The 23942-nt window shown below is 40.6% G+C and overlaps 1 protein-coding gene across 1 annotated transcript in view; it reads right to left on the reverse strand.

The window, feature by feature from the left end:
* Positions 1–252: 252 nt before the first annotated feature.
* The window catches only part of fer1l4 (fer-1 like family member 4), a 96033-nt gene continuing 72343 nt past the window's right edge, over positions 253–23942 (reverse strand). The window contains exons 40-46 of the mRNA XM_055867834.1: positions 19937–20118; positions 16376–16461; positions 16156–16254; positions 15698–15939; positions 8446–8732; positions 7415–7515; positions 253–1568 (exon numbers count right to left, since the gene is read on the reverse strand). Of these exons, the coding sequence (XP_055723809.1) occupies positions 1388–1568; positions 7415–7515; positions 8446–8732; positions 15698–15939; positions 16156–16254; positions 16376–16461; positions 19937–20118 (1178 nt within the window). The 3' untranslated portion in view covers positions 253–1387. The remainder of the gene's footprint in view (positions 1569–7414; positions 7516–8445; positions 8733–15697; positions 15940–16155; positions 16255–16375; positions 16462–19936; positions 20119–23942) is intronic.

Here is a 23942-nt window from a genome sequence, read left to right on the forward strand (position 1 = left end):
CGTATCGTAGAGGGAGAGGCAATAGAAGTGTTGTTTCTTGTATTATTGTCTTTTGTGTCTTTAGAGGACTGCTTCACCTTAATGTCCCCTTTCCCCCCTTTCCCTTTTCTTCTGTCCTTATTTTGTCCCACTTTGTCCCTTCTTTGTCCCTTCTTCTCTTCTGCCAACTAGACACTCCTTGTTAGCTAGCTAGCTTCTTCCAGGAATGTCCCTAGCAACTGCCTAGCAACAGGTAAACAACTTAGCTAGCTAAGAAAACGGTATAATTTTATGAAAAAATTGTTACTTTTTCAAAAGCCTTTCTTCTTTGTTTGCTGCTTGTTTGGTCTCCTATTCAGTTTGCAGTTTTCTTTTGATTTTTTTTCCGATGTACTTTACTCTAAAAAAACATTTAAATTTCAATATTTGTAGGAGCTCATCTTTTCAGCTGCTGCTGCTTAATTTGGAACTCCGGAAATTCCTGAATAGTATTTGTATTTTTGTATTTGTATTTATTATGGATCCCCATTAGTTCCTGTCAGGGCAGCAGTTACTCTTCCTGGGGTCCAAACACATCAAAGCACCCACATTACATATGAAACAAAAGAGAAAACAGTCAACTATGTTTGTACTGAATGAGCTAAAGATAAAACAGTACATCATATAACATCCCTACACCACCACATATCCATAACACAAAATGTTCAATACAACCATACAACGATATCAAAATGTGTGCCTGTGCATGTGGCTGTACCTTTGTGTGTGTCCCTTCACAGTCCCCGTTGTTCCATAAGGTATTTTTACCTTCTTTTTAAATCTGACTCTACTGCTTGCATCAGTTACCTGATGTGGAATAGAGTTCCATGTAGTCATGGCTCTATCTAGTACTGTGTGCCTCCTGTAATCTGTTCTGGACTTGGGGACTGTGAAGAGACCTCTGGTGGCATGTCTTGTGGGGTATGCATGAGTGTCCGCGCTGTATTTTAAACAGACAGCTCGGTACAGCTCGGTACATTCAGCTTGTCAACACCTCTTACAAAAACAAGTAATGATGAAGTCAATCGCTCTTCCACTTTGAGCCATGCATGTCATTAATCTTAGCTCTCCGTGTACTTTTAAGGGCCAGCCGCCCTGCTCTGTTCTGAGCCAAGTCAGTGCAAAGAATTCCTCATCAGTAGCTTTGATTGTTCAATATATGTTTAAGATTGGTCTAATAATTACCAAGTATTTGAAAATTACAAGACTTGTACAAAGGAAATTAGCACTTGCATAGAGTATATCACAATAGCAAATCTACCACACACAATGTCCTAACACAAATTAAATGGAACTTAATGATAACAAAGTACATTTCTCATATCGATGTTTCATTCTCTGTCTGATCCTTATGCACAAAATGGACTGTTCATCCATTTACGATGAGCGTACTGATCTGTCCAGGGAGGGTGTAGAGGATGAGGATGAGAAAAACCATCAGGACTGCCAGGATGAGTAGAGCGATGATGTACTTCTTGTATTTTTTCCAAATGAAGAAGATGAAGGTTTTCATGGGGTTGATAAACCAGTTGAAGGTGGTCTTGGGGCGACTAATAGAAGGTAGAATGAGGAAAGAGACAAAGTGAACAAAAAAGTTAGTAATGTTTCCCAGTTTCATGGATTTGTTTAATTACATTTTTTTATACAGTAGGCTATGACATAGTGTGAGCAGTAGGACTCATGTGAAAAATGTGCACCGATTTCTCCAGGGGGAATAGAAGATAGGAAAAAAGGTCAAGTAAAAGTAGAATAAAAGGAATAAGGCATTAAGGTAAATAATAAATGAATACATGTTCATGTTTTAGCTTTGTTTTCAGTGTAAACTTAGCGAATTGCACAAAGTGTGCCCACGGATCAGATTCAATCAAACCTTCTAAACTGTAGCAATGTTTAAATGCAGTCTGTGACCCCATATACACCCATATACATATACACCGTATAAATAAGGTATTTCTGTTTTTATTTCTCAATAAATTTGCAATAAAAAATGTTTTTGCCTTGTTTGTTTCATTAAGGGGCTATTGTGTGTAGATTGTAGAGATGTTTTATTTATTTAATCTATTTTAGAACAAGGAAAAATCATCTAAAACAATTGCTATGTGTATTTATGATCCCCATTCTCCAAACCGATTATTCATTTACCTAGCTCTTACCAATAGCTGTTAACCATTTAAAAATGACAGTGCATGGAGAATGCTGTTATTTGTTTCGGGAAAAATAAAGTATATGCTTTTTCCACTTGGAACCGGTAGGTTCGCAAAACCTTATTCATGGTTTCCTTGTGCGTAAAGGTGGTGGAATTAAGTTAAAGTCAGAATACGGCTTATCTGAAGACACCTCTACCACACCTTAATTTCATAGATCTCCACCCTGAACGAATAGCGGGTGAATAGCTTAAGATCAAGGTCAGAATACGCATAGAGTGCATAAAAAGGGAATAATGTTACATTTACATGTGCTTAATCGGGGCCATTGAGCGCATTTGATCTTGCATTAACATGTGTTTGTTGTTAAGTGAATACAAATGCACATACCATTCACATGTTTTACATAAGTATTCAGACCCTTTGTTATGAGACTCGAAAATGAGCTCAGGTGCTTCCTGTTGCCATTGATCATCCTTGAGATGTTTCTACCACTTGATTGGAGTCCACCTGTGGTAAATTCAATTGATTGGACATGATTTGGAAAGGCACACACCTGTCTATATAAGGTTCGACAGACGACAGTGGAAGTCAGAGCAAAAACCAAGCCATCAGGTCGAAGGAATTGTCTGTAGAGCTCCAAGACAGGATTGTGTCGAGGCACAGATCTGGGGAAGGGTACCGAAACAATTCTGCAGCATTGAAGGTCCCCAAGAACACAGTGGCCCCCATCATTCTTAAATGGAAGAAGTTTGGAACCCCCAAGACTCTTCCTAGAGCTGGCTGCCCGGCCAAACTGAGCAATCGGGTGAGAAGGTCAAGGAGGTGACTAAGAACCCAATGGTCACTCTGACAAAGCTCTAGAGTTCCTCTGTGGAGATGGGAGAACCTTCCAGAAGGACAACCATCTCTGCAGCACTCCACCAATAAGGCCTTTATGGTAGAGTGACCTGACGGAAGCCACTCCTCAGTAAAAGGCACGTGACAGCCTGCTTGGAGTTTGCCAAAAAGCATCTAGACTCTTAGAGAAACAAGATTCAACAAAGATGGAACTCTAGATCCTTGATGAAAACCTACTCCAGAGCGCTCACGACCTCAGACTTGTGCAAAAGTTTACCTTCCAACAGGACAACGACCCTAAGCACAGAGCCAAGACAACTCAGGAGTGGCTTTGGGACAAGTCTCTGAATGTCATTGAGTGGCCCAGCCAGAGCCCGGACTTGAACCCAATCAAACATCTCTGTAGAGACCTGAAAATAGCTGTGTAGCGACTCTCCCCATCCAACGTGACAGTGCTTGAGAGGATCTGCAGAACAGAATGGGAGGAACTACCCAAATACAGGCGTGCCAAGCTTGTAGCGTCATACCCCAAGAAGACATGCTTTAATCGCTCGATGCTGTAAGGTGCTTCAACAAAGTACAGAGTAAAGGGTCTGAATACTTATGTGATATGTTTTTTGATTTTTAATAAATTAGCAAACATTTCTAAAAACTTGTTTTTGCTTTGTCATTATGATGATTTTCTGGGTGTAGATTGATGACGGGGAAAAAACAATTTAATCAATTTAAGAATAAGTAACAAAATGTGGAAAAAGTGAAAGGCACTGTAGCTGTGCCGGTACAGAATTTTTGTGTGCCCTCATAATTTGAATGGATGAAATCTGCACACCCAAGCTATAGGCTTCTGTAGGGCTGAACCTGCCAAATTGATGTATGCGCTTTAGAATGTTTTAATGATAGTCTACAGTATGCCCAGGCTTTTCTCCATTTTATTTCACAATTTGTATCATACAATTTGTTAAATACTAGCTACCATCAGTAATACCCACATATATTTATAACTGTCACTTCCGTGTTCATTTTTCATTTGTAGATTACATTTTTTGCATCATTCCATTCTGTTTACCTTTTACTTCCTCTCTCACTTCCGTGTAAATTATTCCTGTGGGTCGCTAGCATTACTGGATTATATTAGGCTAACGTTGTGCAATAATTCGGGACAAGTAGCCTTTTTGAATCATTATGGAATTCAAGATCACATGTAAGCAGGTTGAACCTGAAGCCTGGGTCACCACAACTGGACCCTTGTCCTATAGTTCCATGATTAGTGAGAATTAGGGCAGATTTATATGACTACTGTTGTCACGTTCCTGACCTGTTTTCTGTTGTTTTGTATGTGTTTAGTTGGTCAGGACGTGAGCTGGGTGGGAATTCTATGTTGTGTGTCTAGTTTGTCTGTTTCTATGTCAGCCTAGTGTGGGTTCTCAATCAGAGGCAGATGGTAGTCGTTGTCTCTGATTGAGAATGATATATAGGAGGCTTGTTTTGTGTTGGGATTTTGTGGGTGTTTGTTTCCTGTCTCTGTGTTTGTTCTGCACCAGATAGGACTGTCTCGGTTTTCACGGTTTGTTATTTTTGTTTGTTGTTTGTAGTGTTCACTTGTTATTATATTAAACATGTTGAGCACTGGCTACGCTGCATTTTGGTCCTCTCTTTCACCCCAGGAAGAAAGCCGTTACAACTGTACACTTTTTTCCATTTACAATATTTCATGGGATTGAACTTGATTATGACAACTTGACAACAAACCACTGTGTTTTTGATTCATCAATATATTTAGTGCGTAAAGGCTCTCCAAACCAGTTTTTTTAATGATTCATACATACTTTCCTAACCCTAAAATATGCGTAAATAATCTTTTTGTTTCTGTTGGCTATTGTTCCCGTGTGCAGTGAATTTGCATGTTTGTACAATTGCATTTCATAGCCAGGTTTGCAGTGAAGCAGTAGTAGAACCTTAAATGTTTTATTACTTTTTGAATCAGGTGTGGGCCTCTGGTCCGTGTGTAAACTTTTATGACCCTTTGTGCAGTGAATTAGCTTCTTTTTTTTTTTCAATTGTGTTTCATTGGGCTAGGCCCGGTTTGCAGTGAATAGTAGTAGAACCTTGGATGTTCAGTTCTCCACTGATGTGTGTAGTGTCACTTTTTAGCACCTTCTTCGGGTCATAGCAGCACTTCTGATTGGGTTACAGAGATTGCAGGAATTTAGTAGGTCATCTAGCATTTCATGCATGCTTTCTTTTGAAATTGTTTAGTTAATAAAGATAATTGTTTGCTGGTATCTGTATTGAGTTTTGGTGTCCTATACTTTGATGCTGGACCATACCGGTCAAACAAAGGTGGTGGCAGCATCACTCTACTCTGCTCAATCCAGTACTTGCCCCACCTCTTGGGTGGTCTAGCAAGCTTTCTTAATGCCAACACTTTGTCTTCGCATTATCCGGTAACCTATTGGCAATGTTATTTCTGATATTTTGATATAGGTATTTTTGAAAGAGTATAGACTAGGCCTACTGCAGATAATCTTGTCGCAATAAAAAAAAGATATCAGATCATGAAATGACAAGTGCATTGTGTGAGCTCTCCAGGCTGCGCTTCCAGACTCCGATAAAAGTCCCCTACTGATCAGGCCTACGTTTTTAGGGACAAGACAGTTATCCTACCTATCCTACCTACAAAAACACAATGGAATGAATATTAAAATATACAACCGGTTGTGATAATTGCGTTGTTTTCTCTATAATACATTACAATTGCATTCATACACCACCGTGCTATGTACAGTAAGGCCGACAAGCCATACATCGTTTAGAGACCTATCTAGCTCTCACAGTCTCACATCAGAATTAGATGTTCATCCATGTTACTCAAATGTCAAATTTCAAAAGTTGTTGCAAACGTCACATTTTGTAGTGTTTAAGCTTAGGTTTAGGCATTAACATTAACTGCGAATTGTTAAGGTAAGGGTTAAGGTTTGGTATAGACTTAAAATACAATTCTGAAAAACAACTTTCTATTGCTGGATTCGAACTCGCAACAGAGGCAAATGCATTCACCATCCCTGTCCACAATGCCCCAGCAAAACCAAAACCTACTTGAAGGTAACAGTGCTTACTGTTGCCCATACGGGCTTGTCTCCACATCATCTCCCAACATCCATGGATGGAGATCGAATACTGACTTGTATCACAGGTGACCTGGCTTTTACAAACACTGTTCCAGTTGGCCTAAAGAGTGGCGGAATAAATTCAACCACATAGCCTAGGCTATTTGTGTTTATCACAGTTAAAACCGTAGAGAAAAATCTGGTAAAGTCCCCAAAGCAAATATTGCATGTTAGGGTTACGTGACCTACCCGGCATGATCAAATGCAAGTTCATATAATAATAATCGCTGCAAATTCCACTATTGTTTTGCTTGTAGGCTAATAAAGTCGTCATTAAAAGGTTTCCAAAGCAGAAAGATTATTATAATGGGAATTACAACGGCAATTGTACGGCAACATTGCAGCACAGTAGAGTACAATAAAGAAAAGTAGTGTGTAGTGTATAGTTCAGTATGGTAAATAAAAGTAGAGTATAGTTCAGTACAGTACAGTCCTGTAGAGTGGAGTTCAGTATAGTACACAGTGGATCACACTAGAGCTTAGTACACTATAATGTACTGTACTATACACTACTGTACTGAACAATACTGTACTGAACTGAACTCTACTTTACTGTTCTATGCAGAACTATACTGTGCTGTATGTTGATGTCCAAAGTTGTGAAACATGGACATCTATGATTGGTTCAGGTTTGGTCCGGTCTGTACCAACCAAATTTGGTCTTAAAAATAAACCATTGTGTAGAATAATACCCAAATATGCAAAGGAGGATATTGCAGATTTCTGCCTTGGTGTACCCATTTATGACATTCATATCCATAATTATGCATTTCTGTTTACTACAGATCAGGGACCCATGATGAAATTCCATTAATGCAATTCTGTTACCGGATGTAAAAATTCCGTTACCATGGAATTGCCCTGTGGCCATACAATCATGACAAAACATTTATTTTTACTGCTCTAATTAAGTTGGTATCTAGATTATAATAGCAATAAGGCACCTCTGGGGTTTTGTGGTATATGGCCAATATACCACGGCTAAGGGCTGTATCCAAACCTTAGCCGTCGTTCCTAAGAACATGTTGTGCCTAAGAACAGCCCTTAGGCGTGGTAAATTGGCCATATACCACAGCCCCTCAGGCCTTATTGCTTAAATATACCACATCCCCTCTGGCCTTACTGCTTAAAGGTCTGCCCACGCACTCAGCACATTCTAAAAAAAGGAAGGCATTTCATTTTATATGACCATGAGAGCTTGTTGCACAATTGTTTTGATTGAATAACATCATTTTAGTCACTTACTCTGGTTTTTCAAGTGGCTCAGGTTCCTTGCGGGCTTTTCCCACAGGAGCCAGCTCTGCCTCCTCGAGTTTCACCAACTGGAACTCTGCCTCCACTTTTCCCTAAACAACAAAGAAAATACAAAGAGTTATCATATAGGGTCCGGTGTCTTGCACAATCATGTGACATGCTTGGACTTTAACCTTTTACCCTATTTAAAGCTTTTTCCACTATTCATTTTATTTCAGATGGTCCAGTACCATTCTCAGACAATTGGTTGAATTTTTTGTGTACTTCAAATTTTGGGATAAGGCTTAAAATACAGGATACAATCTTACTATGTCAGATGATTGCGCAAAACACAGGGCCCTAATCACAACACACATACAGAAAGGTTATATGTAAGTTCTACACTTATCACTACCACCAATTCGAGACTAACCCATACCCTCACTCTAATCTGATTCCACCATAGTCATTGGAGGCTCAACCAAAGCTGCTGGAAGTAATTCACATTCAGCTATTTGATTTTTAATTTTAGGACTGCTTCAGGTATAAAAATATGTTTATTTATATTTAATTTGGCCTTAACTACACTGAACAAAAATATAAATGCAACATGTAAAGTGTTGGTCCCATGTTGCATGAGCTGAAATTAAAGATCCCAGAAATGTTCCATACACACAAAAAGCGTATTTCTCTTAACTTTTGTGTACAAATTTGTTTACATCCCTGATAGTGAGCATTTCTCCTTTGCCAAGATAGTCATGCTGATTAAACTGTCGGATTTTGATGTGGATTAGAATGACGCACGGGCGTCAATAGACTCTTAAGGATAACTGCCATGCACTTTAAAAGTGTCTGGAAAGTTCAACAACGGCATAATTAAGTGGACGACAATTAAGAGGAAGGTAATGTATAAAATACCAAACTTGCATGGAGTTTGGGCTAACTAGGATCCTCCCCATAACCTCAGTTATTCATGTATGACCCACAACAGGATTTACTCCTGCCCAACCCTCCAGGTAAATTACAATCTCATAATGCATTACCATGAGGAGATACGTGTTCCCACTGCTGTCTACAAACTGAAGGTCCTCCGGCTTCATCTTTCGGTGCTTGGTATTTTTCTTGTTCTTCTTTGCCTCTTCAGCCTCCTTCTCCTCCCTCTCAATGTCCTCCTGACTCTTGAGCTTGATGAGGGGCCACCATCCTTTCATCCTTTTGTTAAGGAAGATAGAGAAGCGGGGACTGGCCCTGTCCTTGGCCATCTTTATGCTGCACTGCCCTGAGGTCTTGGCTGCCCGCACCATGTCGTTCAGGCGCAGCTCAATGGAGCCTGGGAGAGAGGTGACAGAGGGGCGAGAGCAACCTTTAGCAGCTGAAGAGTATCAAGCTAAGCAATAGTTTTCCTGCCATTTTAATATCTACACACCACCAAAAGGAGTCGACATCACAGCAATAAGGGCCGGCTGTGACACAGCCTGGGATCGAACCTGTGTCCCTAGTGACGCCTCAAGCGTGCCTTAGACCATCGCGCCACTCGGGAGGCCCCAAAGGTCATGTTTTTAACCATGGTTTGTTTGAGTGGTCATCCTAACGAAGCCAACTGTAGTTGGGGAGTGAAGTTCGGGGGAGGTGAATTTGCGACAGCCGTTAGTTGGACACTGTAGTGGTTTTCCAACAGCCAGGCTCAGTTCAATATGGCAGTTTCAACATATCCGCTATTGTTTATAAAAGCGTATCTGTATAAATGTTGAAATAAACTTTTCTATACCCCCATATCACAAACTGAAAACATAAAATGTCTACAATGAATTGGTTAGAGAGAGGTCTGAAATATCACTTTCATTTGGATCTGCTGTAGCTTTAGAACAGCTGCAAAGTTGGTTCCTGTTTCAGTCACCTCTTTGGCCATGTTCGAATGGGTCAAACAAAACACACTAATGATTTGGTTGACAAATAGTGCCTCCCACAATATAGGTGATGGGTGCAGTTGGTGAGAAGCACCTTGGCTTAATCGAAAACTGCATGACCTTTGATCACATGACTTTTGTAAAGGCCATGCTGGACAATTTTTATAACCATAATGCAACACACTTTGAAAAGGGGTGACCAACGATGTTGACCGACTTCACAAACGGGATCCACCCCTTTTCAAAGTTGTCCTCCCTTAAAAGTCCTTCGCTTCAAAAATTTGAAAAAAGTGGCAATAGTACTGTTTGTCCATTTTGAGACGCCGTAGCCAGTATACACTTCCTCAAAATAGTCAGAATGAATCGAAGATGACTCAAGAACTCTATCATTAATTATCGTTTTTTGCCAAAGACATAAAGTTGCACGACTAAGATCTCGAAGATGTTTGGTGCAGTATTTCTCAATGGAAAAAGTTGCTTGAAAAGTAGTCGTCTCTCGTTGAATGACAACAAAGACTTTATTGAAGAATCCCTACTGTTGACCAATCACTGACGAAGGGGCGTTACCTCCAAAAAATATGTTGTGTGCCTGAACAGCCGAAAGGAAAACTCCCCAAAATATAGTCATAATATACGCACGAACACAGAGAGCCTGTTCTAACGGGGAAAAAAATATATAGAAAGCCTTTGTTACAGCAGACTGAAAACAGTTGCATGTATTTGTGAATTGCGGTTTATTTATTGTTTAGGCTAATTATTCAAAGCTCCTTTTATTATTTAATTTTAAAACTAAAATGCTTGACTGCATTTCAAAGCATGGATGTCTCGTATGCTGTGTGATCGAATGAATGAATGAATGATTGATTGATACCGTAGCCTATATATTGAAATACAAGCCTAAGTAAGTTACGGTATTAAAACTAAACAATACACGCTCTTTGGCCTACAGCTCGATGGTGGTTGTACAAGGCTACAATACAAAGCCTACTAGTGATAACGACATTACGTATTATTATAATGATAATCATAATAGGCAATCTTAAGAATAAGATGGAGATCAAGGAAAAGGAGAGGTTGTCGATTGAGTATGTTACCATGCACACTAGTAATTTGATATTAAACTGATTATGGCAATAGGCCGAGTATGGCATTAGTCATGTAAACACCTTACTTTGCTTATCTTAATCGGCGTAATGTCATAATTGAAGTAAGCATACACCGATTAAAACATCTGTTTTTCTGAGCAATCTTTCTTTTTATTAGGTCATGTAAACAGCTTAATCGGAGTTCAAGCGGTATATTTGATCTGCGCATGTGCCAGCACCAGCAGCGCAAGCCTCCCTCTTATGCATGATTGAAGTAAGTTCGGAAAAAGTATGCATTTTAGAAATAGTTTTCCCATACAAAATGTATATTTACAGTACCAGTCAAAAGTTTGGACACACCGAATCATTCAAGGGGTTTTCTTTATTTTTTACTATTTTCTACATTGTAGAATAATAATGAATAGATAAAAACTATGAAATAACACATATGGAATCATGTAGTAACCAAAAAAGTGTTAAACAAATCAAAATATATTGTATATTTTAGATTGTTCAAAGTAGCCACCCTTTGCCTTAATGACAGCTTTGCACACTCTTGGCATTCTCTCAACCAGCTTCACGAGGAATGCTTTTCCTACAGTCTTGAAGGAGTTCCTACATAAACTGAGCACTTGTTGGATGCTTTTCCTTTACTCTGCAGTCCAACTCATCCCAAACCATCTCAATTGGGTTAAGGTCCGGTTATTGTGGAGGCCAGGTCATCTGATGCAGCACTCTATCACACTCCTTGGTCAAATAGCCCTTATACAGCCTGGAGGTGTGTTTTGAGTCATTGTACTGTTGAAAAACAAATGATAGTCCCACTAATCGCAAACCAGATGGAATGGTGTATCGCTGCAGAATGCTGTGGTAGCCATGCTGGTTATTCAGCAGCATACCACCCTGCATCCCACTGCTGGCTTGCTTCTGAATCTAAGCAGGGTTATTGCTGGATGGGAGACCAGATGGTGCTGGAAGTGGTGCTGGACACATGTAGGAAGCACCCTTTCCTCTGGTCAAAAAATATATAAATAAAATAGCCCAATACCCCAGGGCAGTGATTGGGGACATTGCCCTATGTAGGGTGCTGTCTTTCAGATGGGACTTTTATTAAAATTTTTAAATAACCTTTATTTAACTAGGCAAATCAGTTAAGAACAAATTCTTATTTACAATGACGGCCTACCGGGGAACAGTGGGTTAACTGCCTTGTTCAGGGGCAGAACAACAGATATTTACCTTGTCAGCTAGGGGATTCAATCCAGCAACCTTTCGGTTACTGGCCCAACACTCTAACCATTAGGCTACCTGCCGCCCACATTAAATGGATGTCCTGACTCTCTGTGGTCACTAAAGAGCCCATGGCACATATCATGTCCTGGCTAAATTCACAATCTGGCCATCATACCATCATGGGCACCTAATCATCCCCAGCTTACAATTGGCTCATTCCTCTCCCCTGTAAGTATTTCCCAGGTCGTTGCTGTAAATGAGAATGTGTTCTCAGTCAACTTACCTGGTAAAATAAAGGTTAAAATAAATAAATAAAAAGTGTGCCTTGAATTCTAAATACATCACTGACAGTGTCACCAGCAAAGCACCATCACACTACCTTCTCCATGCTTTACGGTGGGAACCACATATGCAGAGATTATCCATTCACCTACTCTGCTTGTGTTTCTTGGCCCAAGCAAGTCTCTTCTTATTATTGGTGTCCTTTAGTAGTGTTTTCTTTGCAGCAATTTGACCATGGAGGCGGGTATTTCACGCAGTCTCCTCTGAACAGTTGATGTTGAGATGTCTGTTACTTGAACTCTGTGAAGCATGTATTTGGGCTGCAATCGCAGGTGCAGTTTATTCTAATGAATTTATCCTCTGCAGCAGAGGTAACTCTGTGTTTTCCTTTCCTGTGGCAGTCCTCATGGGAGCCAGTTTCATCATAGTGCTTGATGTTTTTTTGTGACTGCACTTGAAGAATCTTTCAAAGTTCTTGAAATGTTCAGGATTGACTGACCTTCATGTCTTAAAGTACTGATGGACTATCGTTTCTCTTTGCTTATTTGAGCTGTTCTTGCCATAATATGGACTTGGTGTTTTACCAAATAGGGCTATCTTCTTTATCAGTTGTCACAACAGAACTGATTGGCTCAAGCGCATTAAGAAGGAAAGAAATTCCACAAATTAACTTTTAACATGGCACACCTGTTAATTGAAATGCATTCCAGGTGACTACCTCATGAGCTGGTTGAGAGAATGCCAAGAGTGTGCAAAGCTGTCATCAAGGCAAAGGTTGGCTACTTTGAAGAATCTCAAATATAAAATATATTTTGATTTGTTTAACACATTTTTTGGTGACTACATGATTCCATGTGTGTTATTTCATAGTTTTGATGTCTTCATTATTATTCTACAAAGTAGAAAATAGTGTGCCATAGTAAAAATAGTAAAAATAAAATAAAAACCCTTGAATGAGTAGGTGTGTCCAAACCTTTGACTGGTACTGTATATGTTTGACTAAAGCCCGTGAGTCTATGTATGCGGATGACTCAACACTATACACATCAGCTACCACAGCGAGTGAAATCACTGAAACACTTAACGAAGAGCTGCAGTCAGTTTCAGAATGGGTGGCAAGAAATAAGTTGATCCTAAATATTTCAAAAACTAAAAGCATTGTATTTGGGAAAAATCATTCACTAACCCTAAACCTCAACTAAATATTGAAATGAATAATGTGGAAATTGGTGACTAAACTGCTTCAAGTAACTGGATCAGTGGTAGAAAAAGTACCCAATTGTGATATTTAAGTAAAAGTATAGATACCTTAATAGAAAGTTACTAAAGTAAAAGTCACCCAGTAAAATACTAATTGAGTAAAATGGAAATGGAAAATGTACGGAGTAAAAACAGATACAGATACCCCAAAAAACTACTTAAGTAGTACTTTAAATTATTTGTACTTAAGTATTTAACACCGCTGCCCTGGATTGTAAACTGTCACGGTCAAATTTCTTTGATGCAATAGTAACTAAGATGGGGAGAAGTCTGTCCATAATAAAGCGCTGCTCTGCCTTCTTAACAACACTATCAATAAGTTAGGTCTTACAGGCCGTAGTTTTGTCCGCACCTGAACTACTTTCCAGTTGTGTGGTCAGGTGCCACAAAGAGTGAAAATTACAATTGGCTCAGAACAGTGCAGCATAGCTTGCCCTTAAACGTACATGGAGAGCTAACATTAGTAGGATGCATGTCAATCTCTCATGGCTCAAAGTGGAGGAGAGATTGACTTCATCGCTACTTATTTTTAAAGAAGTATTGACATGCTGAATGCACCAAGCTGTCTGTCTAAACAACTAGCACATAGCTCGGACACCCATGCAAAAAAAAGACCGTTGTTGATCGCTATTCCCATGTGCCACCTCTGATTAAAAGAACCTGTGTGTTTTAGTTTAACCCTGAGGTCACCTCGTGTATAGAAAAAAGTGTAGATTTGATTTCTTAATATTTTGCATGCATATTTTCTTATTTTTATTGCATGCTATTTTTTATCATTGTCCAAAATGTGAGGACACATTTTGAAATTGCAGGGGGAATATGTGACATGCGTCACATCTAGACTGATTGCGTCCAGTTGCATCTTATTATTGGGTAGATTGCCTGAGACTGATTGCCTTAGAAATGCCAGTGTTTCCATGTGCTCAGCAGTTTCACTTTACCTGTGAAGGTTGACGTGCCTCGGGAGGACGAGAGCGGTGACTGTGCCTTTAGTCCAAATTCCAGTGTGGCAGCTTGGTAGCCTAATCGTATGTCAAGTATGTGGTTGGCAAGAGCGTGCCCTTCAGCCAGGATCCGCTCACCTTTTCCTTGGGCACTTCCTCATCTATTTACTCTGTATAAAGTTAACTATGGTGACCGAATAATTGTACGCGTTACAGCACTGAAGATTTGGTTATCTATGCTTATATGCTGAGCACTCCGATGTTGATTATTGATGGGTGAAACTACAAATCTATTGAATACAAAGCTGATGCTAAAACTATGAATTGCTGCTGCTGAAAATAAAATGACATATTTTGCAATCTCGTTGTGTGCTTGTTATTTCCAGGTTCCACCCCTGTTGATAAAGAACCTGTGTGCTTTATAGTGTTTTAGATCTTAACGTAATTATCAGAGGACCGATCGCCTCTCCAAAGTGGTGATGTAGCGGCTACAACCTTTAACTGGTCACATTATGCTAACGTGACAAACTATTGTAATTAAAAACATTAGTTGATTGCTGAGATAAATCGTTCATGGTCTCCTTCTGAGGTAAGACGATGGTTAAGATGTCAGGAAGCTGTCACTTTGAGGTAATTGTTTTGTATGACTATTTATGAATTTCTGCTTGGACAGTATGAATATAGACCAATGTTTGTCATGCCAACTCTCACGACTAAGATCTGAACCTTTAGCAGCCTTTGCCTTCATTTCTCTATTAGTATATGTTATGTACTTGTAAGGGATATACTGTGTTGAATTCCATTAAGCAATCTAGAAACAAACCATTATGTATTATGAAAAATATTTGATTTTTTTTGTCATCAGAACCATTAATTCTTCACATTTGCTTTTGTTCTACTTCATTACAAGCAGATAATACTTAATTAAGTCATCATTAAAAGTTCTGGGCCAGTAAAATCTTTAAGTTGTTACGTTAGTGCCTGGGCCAGTAAAATCTTTAAGTTGTTACGTTAGTGCCTGGGCCAGTAAAAACTTTAAGTTGTTACGTTAGTGCCTGGGCCAGTGAATAATTTAAACTGGATACATTGGTGCCTCTCGGGCAAATAAAAATGTAGAGGACCTCTTTATTGAGAAATGTGATTGTTTTTCTTGAATCCATCTATATTTTTGTATTTTCCTGTATTTTGTAAAAGCTGTAAGCATTGTAAAATGCAGGGCTCCCTTGTGAAAAAGACCTTGGTCTCAACTCCCTGTTGAAATAAAGGTTAAAAAGAAATATATACAAAAATGAAGTGCTAATTTATAGTTTATGTTTACTAGTAGTTGGTACGTTCATCAGTCGTTCTGGTATTGTTTTCGTAGCCAATATGAACTGAGAAGAGGAAAAACAAAAAATCTAAATAATTGAATAATTATGCCAATTAGCAGGCACTTTTACCCAAAGCGACTTACAGTCATGTCTGCATAAATTATACGTATGGGTGGCTCCAGCGTAATCGAACCCACGACATTTGGCATTGCAAGCTCCATGCTCACACAGGACAACAGAACCACAAAGATACAAACTCATCATGACCTCTCACCCAGGAAGTCGTTTGCAGCGATGAGGTCATAGTCCCAGACCTGAAGGACAAGAACGGCAGGCTGGCGGAACTCAGATTCCTCCAGAGAGAAGATAGACTCCTTTTTTGTAAAGGTGATCTCTTTCTCTGTGGGGAGGTAGTCAAACCGGAAGACAAAACGCCAGTTGAAGTTCCCCTCCCCAGTCAAGGAGTTGAAGTGGACATCAGTCTCCTGTTTGTCCCCATCTAAGCCTTTAATCCAGCTGTATTCAGAGTGACAAACAATTCAACGTCAATTCACACAACCTTCTACAAATAATCTTTATATATCATCCATAAAATCTAAATCCAGTTACTGTACTGTGTGTGTGTGTGTGTGTGTGTGTGTGTGTGTGTGTGTGTGTGTGTGTGTGTGTGTGTGTGTGTGTGTGTGTGTGTGTGTGTGAGTGTGTGTGTGTGTATGTGTGATTTTTACCAACCCTTTCATGTATATATCACTGGATGGATTTCCAGTGAAGGGGTTGACATCATCCAGGACGACATCATCAGTATTCCATATGATCACGCGCAACTCATAGCTTTAGTGAGAGAGAAAAGTGGGTGTTGCTGAGTTACCTTCAGGTTGTGGATCCTAGTATGTAGTATGACATGGTGTCTCACAGACACTAACATTTAACTTTGAACACTAGTCTGGATTACCTTATAGGCAGCCGTGGTTTGATATCGATAGGTGGAGGTGCTGGTACGTCCATAGGAAACATATCGATCCACATGTGAGCGTAGCCCTGAAAGCACCGGGCACAGAGCAGTCAGGACAAGGACTCATGAAAGAAACCTGAACCAGTGTTCAGGGGTAATCACTGGAACACCAATATCGCCATGTCTAAAACTTGTGGTTACATTAAACACAAATCAGGGCATCCACTACCTCTGGTCCAGGCCGTCATGTGCAGCTTTTGTAGCCGTTTCCTGCAGCCAACTGGCCCATGGCCTCATGGGTATAATTGTATTAATCGTTTTCATCCTTTCATAATTAATAAACATACCAAAAATGTAAACGCCAAAAAATCTAATGTTCCCATGTCAAATGGTTTTGTTATATTTCAGTCTTCTAACGATGTATATAAAGTGTAATATTGGGATGCAAACTCAAAATTCAATACATTTCAACTCTATATCTGACATGGTGCAGTTGTCTTCTTTTTTTATCCCATAACCATGTGTGTGTGAGGTGTATACTTCTGTTTCAAAGTATAAATGTTTAAGACTACCAAGAAACACTGCGACCCTGATTTAGCCCACTGCAGTAAAAGGTTTATGTCTCCCAGGCACCATGAAGCACCTCACGTAATGCCCCATAGAGGAATTTTGTTTTGGGACTGAATTCACTCATAAGATACTGGACACTGTGCATCAAGGGACGCTTAGATTTCCAACAAATGCAAGACTACACACCCATCACTGTGATCTATCCGACATGGTGAAGTGGCCCTCCCTTCCCACAAGAAGGACTACTGCCTACTTATCTATGCTCCTTATTAACAAGGCCATCACAAACGTATAGTCTCTGTCTCAGATACTACTATCTTTCACTGTTCCTAAGGCCAGGACTAAATATGGGAAAATACAATTTTCCTTTATTGCTCCTTGGTCTTGGAACGATCTGCAAAGTACTTTAAAACTGGACGAGAGGGTGTCGCTTGCTGAGTTTAAGACCATGTATTGCATTGTGTTCTTGTGTTATGTACGCCCACAAGGTTTTTTTTCTGGTTAAATAAATAAAACGTTGCTAGAATGCTGACAAACTTTTCTGTCTAGGCGCTGGGGTGTCATTTCTCAAAATTCCTAAATAAACAACTTTTTAGCCCTTTGTATACCGCTTCCTTGATCTGTTCATGTGACATGTGGCTTACCAAGGAGCAGAGGTAAAGGAGACCGAGCAAGGCGGCCATACGCAAAGTTCTTAAAAGTAGTTGATTTCAGTCACAAAATTCCCAGACAAGGCTTATTTGCATTGCAATTTTCACTTTGTTTTCGTGGGAGGAAAGCACACCAGCACTTTGTTTCAAGATTATGTATTTGAATACATATCTGATATGCTTTTAGTTACAAGTGACCAAATCGAATATGTGTGTGTTCAGACTGTAGTAATTTGCTGACATGGCTACCCTACATGTCATGGTACTGGTGGTGTGTGTGCAGTTGTGTAGGCTGATTGGTGGTGGTGCTCTCACTCAGAAGTTGTTGTGTAGCAAGCTAAGGTGACAACAATGCCTGCCATGGAAGTTTCCCAGTTGCGTTGCATGTTCGAAATCATAGTGTAAAGGCCTTCGCAGACTGTATGATTTTAGCCGTCTTATGCAGCGATTTTGCTGTCCCAGCCAAGATGTCTCTGTCGTAGGCAAATTCTTAGGTTGTAACTCCTTGGCTCGTTCAGTGTGACAAGGTCTAGGTCTGCCGATGAAGTACCGACGTGTGCAGTCGTAGGCTCCGACAAAGTCCTAGCAGTGTCAGATTTCTTTTGCGTTTTATCGTGTAGTGTGGCTAGTGTTGAGATCCGAATCCAGTGACTGGCCAATAGGAACACGGTCGGCACTGAGTATGCGCACAATAATACGATTATTATGAATAGTCCGATTAATATAATAGCTTGATTTAAACGTTTAGCCTACATGCTGTGCCAGAATAACCATTTCCCTACTAATCTTGTTTACAAGACACATCTGAAATCAGGCTACCTGATGGGATTTTGATAAATGCACAAAATCAGCAATGAAAATACACGTTCTCCCACATGTTATTTTGGGGAAGCCTATTTGATTCTGAGTTCGAACATATAAGGTGCATACTTTCAGTTTTTCCGAACTCACTTCACTCGCCCATAAGAATAGAGTGATGCTTACGCTGCTGGCACATGCGCAGATCAAATACATCGGCAGGCGTAGCCTTGCAAGCCAATCGCTGACAGAACTGACTAGGTTGATAGCAAGATTTTCATTTGGTAACATTGCACAGTGTGTCGGGATAATCGTAAAAGATTGAATCCGACATACAGTCTGCAAAGGCCTTTTAAGATCACTTTTAAAGCTAGCTGTTTAGCTCGCTAGAACATTCACACATTTGTTTGTAAACAATTAACAAGCTAGTTAGCTACCACGTGTTCTTGTCAAACTGTCAACAGAGTAGCTAGCAAGTGTCAAGATATGCCAAATAACAGTAAAAGAAAAACACTTGATGGCAAATAAATCAGATTTGACAGTTCAGACACAAATCGTATTGACAGGAATCAGACTTGTATTTGATTTCAAACCACCTATGAAGGTAGTTTAAAATGTGTCTTGAAATATCTGATTATATGTGCGTATCGGCTGTTCATTCTGCAGGAAAAAGTTCCGATTCGAATCAGATATGCAAAAAAACATAGAATTTGAGTTACTTCAAACTGCCAGTGTGAACAAGGCTTAAGATACAGTAAGCTCCAAAAGTATTGGGACAGTGACACATCTTGTTGTTGTTTTGGCTCTGTACTCCTGCACTTTAGATTTTAAATGATACAAAGACTATGATGTTAAAGTGCAGACTGTCAGCTGAGAAAGTTACAGACACACAAATATCATACCCCCAAAACATGTTAAGCTCTCACCATTACAAAACAGGGGAGGTTAGCAATTTTGGGGGGGGGGGGGGGGGGGGGGGAGTATGATATTTGAGCATCTGTAACTTTCTCACTCATCATTATTCACGATTCATTTAGGATTATCCAAAATCTTTTGGTGAGGCTGCCTTTAGTCACTATGGTCCTAGCCTTTGGAACAGCCTGCCAGATAGTCCATGGGCCCGCCGGCCAAATTTCATATATTGGTTATCCCCCAAAGTGGACACATTTTTCCACTGGCCTTTGGACTATTTTGATGGCTTCAGAAACTGTAAAAAAAATGTTTTTAAATAAATAAATAAAAGCTTCTCTTTAGCTGTGCTTTTACCAAGGGTGTTCTTAGTTGTCTTAGCCATATAATTGATTTTATTTATTTTATCCCATACTGTATATCTTATTTATTTTATCACCTATAATTTATTGCTGCATTAGTCTCTCATATTCACTGTTATTTTACTATTGTTATACTATTGTGATCTTGATCTTGTTATATCTTAATTTTATATTTGTATAGAAACGTAAAGTTTTTGTTATATTTCTCACCTTTTATTTTATTTGTTGTTAAGCACTTTGAACTGCATTTGTGGCAAGAAATGTGCCCTCACCTGAGGCAGTCCTGGTTTCTCAGAGTTGAGGAGGGAGCGCACCTCCAAGTGCTCTGGTACAAGGGGACAGGCCCCCTCACAAAACTCTCTCATCTCCCCCCACCGGTGCAATACACTCAGGGCCTTGTGCTCATCCAGCTCATGCAGATCCTCTTCTGTCTTCTTGTTCTTCTTCAGCAACTCTGAAGGACACAAAGGAAACATTTTTTTTTATTTTTTTTATTTAACCTTTATTTAACCAGGTAGGCAAATTGAGAACACGTTCTCATTTACAATTGCGACCTGGCCAAGATAAAGCAAAGCAGTTCGACACATACAACAACACATAGTTACACATGGAGTAAAACAAACATATAGTCAAAAATACAGTGAAAAAAAAAATAAGTCTATATACAATGTGAGCATGTGAGGTGAGATAAGGGAGGTGAAGGCAAACAAATATATGTATAAATAAATAAAAATAAAAATATATAAAAGGCCATGGAGGCGAAGTGAGTACAACACAGCAAGTCAAATAAAAACTAAAAAAACACTGGAATGGTTGGTTTGCAGTGGAAGAAAGTGCAAAGTAGAGACAGAAATAATGGGGTGCAAAGGAGCAAAATAAATTAATAAATAAATACAGTAGGTAAAGAGGTAGTTGTTTGGGCTAAATTGTAGATGGGTTATGTACAGGTGCAGTAATCTATGAGCTGCTTTGACAGCTGGTGCTTAAAGCTAGTAAGGGAGATAGGTGTTTCCAGTTTCAGAGATTTTTGTAGTTCGTTCCAGTCATTGGCAGCAGAGAACTGGAAGGAGAGGCGTCCAAAGGAAGAATTGGTTTTGGGGGTGACTAGAGAGATATACCTGCTGGAGCGCGTGCTACAGGTAGGTGCTGCTATGGTGACCAGCGAGCTGAGATAAGGGGGGACTTTACCTAGCAGGGTCTTGTAGATGACCTGGAACCAGTGGGTTTGGCGACGAGTATGAAGCGAGGGCCAGCCAACGAGAGTGTACAGGTCGCAGTGGTGGGTAGTATATGGGGCTTTGGTGACAAAACGGATGGCACTGTGATAGACTGCATCCAATTTATTGAGTAGGGTTTTGGAGGCTATTTTGTAAATGACATCACCGAAGTCGAGGATTGGTAGGATGGTCAGTTTTACAAGGGTATGTTTGGCAGCATGAGTAAAGGATGCTTTGTTGCGGAATAGGAAGCCAATTCTAGATTTGACTTTGGATTGGAGATGTTTGATGTGAGTCTGGAAGGAGAGTTTACAGTCTAACCAGACACCTAGGTATTTGTAGTTGTCCACATATTCTAAGTCAGAGCCGTCCAAAGTAGTGATGTTGGACAGGCGGGTAGGAGCAGGCAGCGATCGGTTGAAGAGCATGCATTTGGTTTTACTTGTATTTAAGAGCAGTTGGAGGCCACGGAAGGAGAGTTGTATGGCATTGAAGCTCGCCTGGAGGGTTGTTAACACAGTGTCAAAAGAAGGGCCAGAAGTATACAGAATAGTGTCGTCTGCGTAGAGGTGGATCAGAGAATCACCAGCAGCAAGAGCGACATCATTGATGTAAACAGAGAAGAGAGTCGGTCCAAGAATTGAACCCTGTGGCACCCCCATAGAGACTGCCAGAGGCCCGGACAACAGACCCTCCGATTTGACACACTGAACTCGATCAGAGAAGTAGTTGGTGAACCAGGCGAGGCAATCATTAGAGAAACCAAGGCTGTCGAGTCTGCCAATGAGGATGTGGTGATTGACAGAGTCAAAGGCCTTGGCCAGGTCAATGAATACGGCTGCACAGTATTGTTTCCTATCGATGGCGGTTACGATATCGTTTATGACCTTGAGCGTGGCTGAGGTGCACCCATGACCAGCTCTGAAACCAGATTGCATAGCGGAGAAGGTGTGGTGGGATTCGAAATGGTCGGTAATCTGTTTGTTGACTTGGCTTTCGAAGACCTTAGAAAGGCAGGGTAGGATAGATATAGGTCTGTAGCAGTTAGGGTCAAGGGTTTCCCCCCCTTTGAAGAGGGGGATAACCGCAGCTGCTTTCCAATCTTTGGGGATCTCAGACGACACGAAAGAGAGGTTGAAGAGGCTAGTAATAGGGGTGGCAACAATTTCAGCAGATAGTTTTAGAAAGAAAGGGTCCAGATTATCTAGCCCGGCTGATTTGTAAGGGTCCAGATTTTGCAGCTCATTTAGAACATCAGCTGACTGTATTTGGGAGAAAGAGAAATGGGGAAGGCTTGGGCGAGTAGCAGAGGGGAGGGCAGTGCTGTTGTCCGGGGTAGGGGTAGCCAGGTGGAAAGCATGGCCAGCCGTAGAAAAATGCTTATTGAAATTCTCAATTATAGTGGATTTGTCGGTGGTGATAGTGTTTCCTATCTTCAGAGCGGTTGGAAGCTGGGAGGAGGTGTTCTTATTCTCCATGGACTTTACGGTGTCCCAGAACTTTTTTGAATTTGTGTTGCAGGAAGCAAATTTCTGCTTGAAAAAGCTAGCCTTGGCTGTTCTAACTGCCTGTGTATATTGGTTTCTGGCTTCCCTGAAAAGTTGCATATCACGGGGGCTGTTCGACGCTAATGCAGAACGCCATAGGATGTTTTTCTGTTGGTTAAGGGCAGTCAGGTCAGGAGAGAACCAAGGGCTATATCTGTTCCTGGTTCTAAATTTCTTGAATGGGGCATGCTTATTCAAGATGGTGAGGAAGGCATTTTAAAAAAATGACCAGGCATCCTTTACTGACGGGATGAGATCAATATCCTTCCAGGATACCCCGGCCAGGTCGATTAGAAAGGCCTGCTCGCTGAAGTGTTTCAGGGAGCGTTTGACAGTGATGAGTGGAGGTCGTTTGACCGCTGACCCATTACGGATGCAGGCAATGAGGCAGTGATCGCTGAGATCTTGGTTGAAAACAGCAGAGGTGTATTTGGAGGGCAAGTTTGTTAGGATGATATCTATGAGGGTACCCGTGTTTACGGAATTGGGGTGGTACCTGGTAGGTTCATTGATAATTTGTGTGAGATTGAGGGCATCAAGCTTAGTTTGTAGGGTGGCTGGGGTGTTGAGCATGTTCAAATTTAGGTCGCCTAGCAGCACGAGCTCTGAAGATAGATGGGGGGCAATCAGTTCACATATAGTGTCCAGAGCACAGCTGGGGGCAGAGGGTGGTCTATAGCAGGCGGCAACGGTGAGAGACTTGTTTTTAGAGAGGTGGATTTTTAAAAGTAGAAGTTCAAATTGTTTGGGAACAGACCTGGATAGTATAACAGAACTCTGCAGGCAGTCTTTGCAGTAGATTGCATCACCGCCCCCTTTGGCCGTTCTATCTTTTCTGAAGATCTTGTAATTGGGGATGAAAATGTCTGAATTTTTGGTGGTCTTTCTAAGCCAGGATTCAGACACGGCTAAAACATCCGGGTTGGCAGAGTGTGCTAAAGCAGTGAACAAAACAAACTTAGGGAGGAGGCTTCTAATGTTAACATGCATGAAGCCAAGGCTATTACGGTTACAGAAGTCATCAAAAGAGAGCGCCTGGGGAATAGGAGTGGAGCCAGGTACTGCAGGGCCTGGATTCACCTCTACATCTCCAGAGGAACAGAGTAGGAGTAGGATAAGGGTACGGCTAAAAGCTATGAGAATTGGTCGCCTAGAGCTACTAGAGCAGAGAGTAAAAGGAGGTTTCTGGGGGCGATAAAATAGTTTAAAGGAATAATGTACAGACAAAGATATGGTAGGATGTGAATACAGTGGAGGTAAACCTAGGTATTGAGTGATGATGAGAGAGATATTGTCTCTAGAAACATCGTTGAAACCAGGTGATGTCATCGCATATGTGGGTGGTGGAACTGAGAGGTTGGATATGGTATAGAGAGCAGGGCTAGAATCTCTACAGTGAAATAAGCCAATAAACACTAACCAGAACAGCAATGGACAAGGCATATTTACATTAAGGAGAGGCATGCTAATCGAGTGATCAATAAGGGTCCAGTGAGTAGAGGTTGGTTGGGGTC

The sequence above is a fragment of the Salvelinus fontinalis genome, chromosome 18, assembly GCF_029448725.1.
Source record: "Salvelinus fontinalis isolate EN_2023a chromosome 18, ASM2944872v1, whole genome shotgun sequence".
Taxonomy (NCBI): Eukaryota; Metazoa; Chordata; class Actinopteri; order Salmoniformes; family Salmonidae; genus Salvelinus; species Salvelinus fontinalis.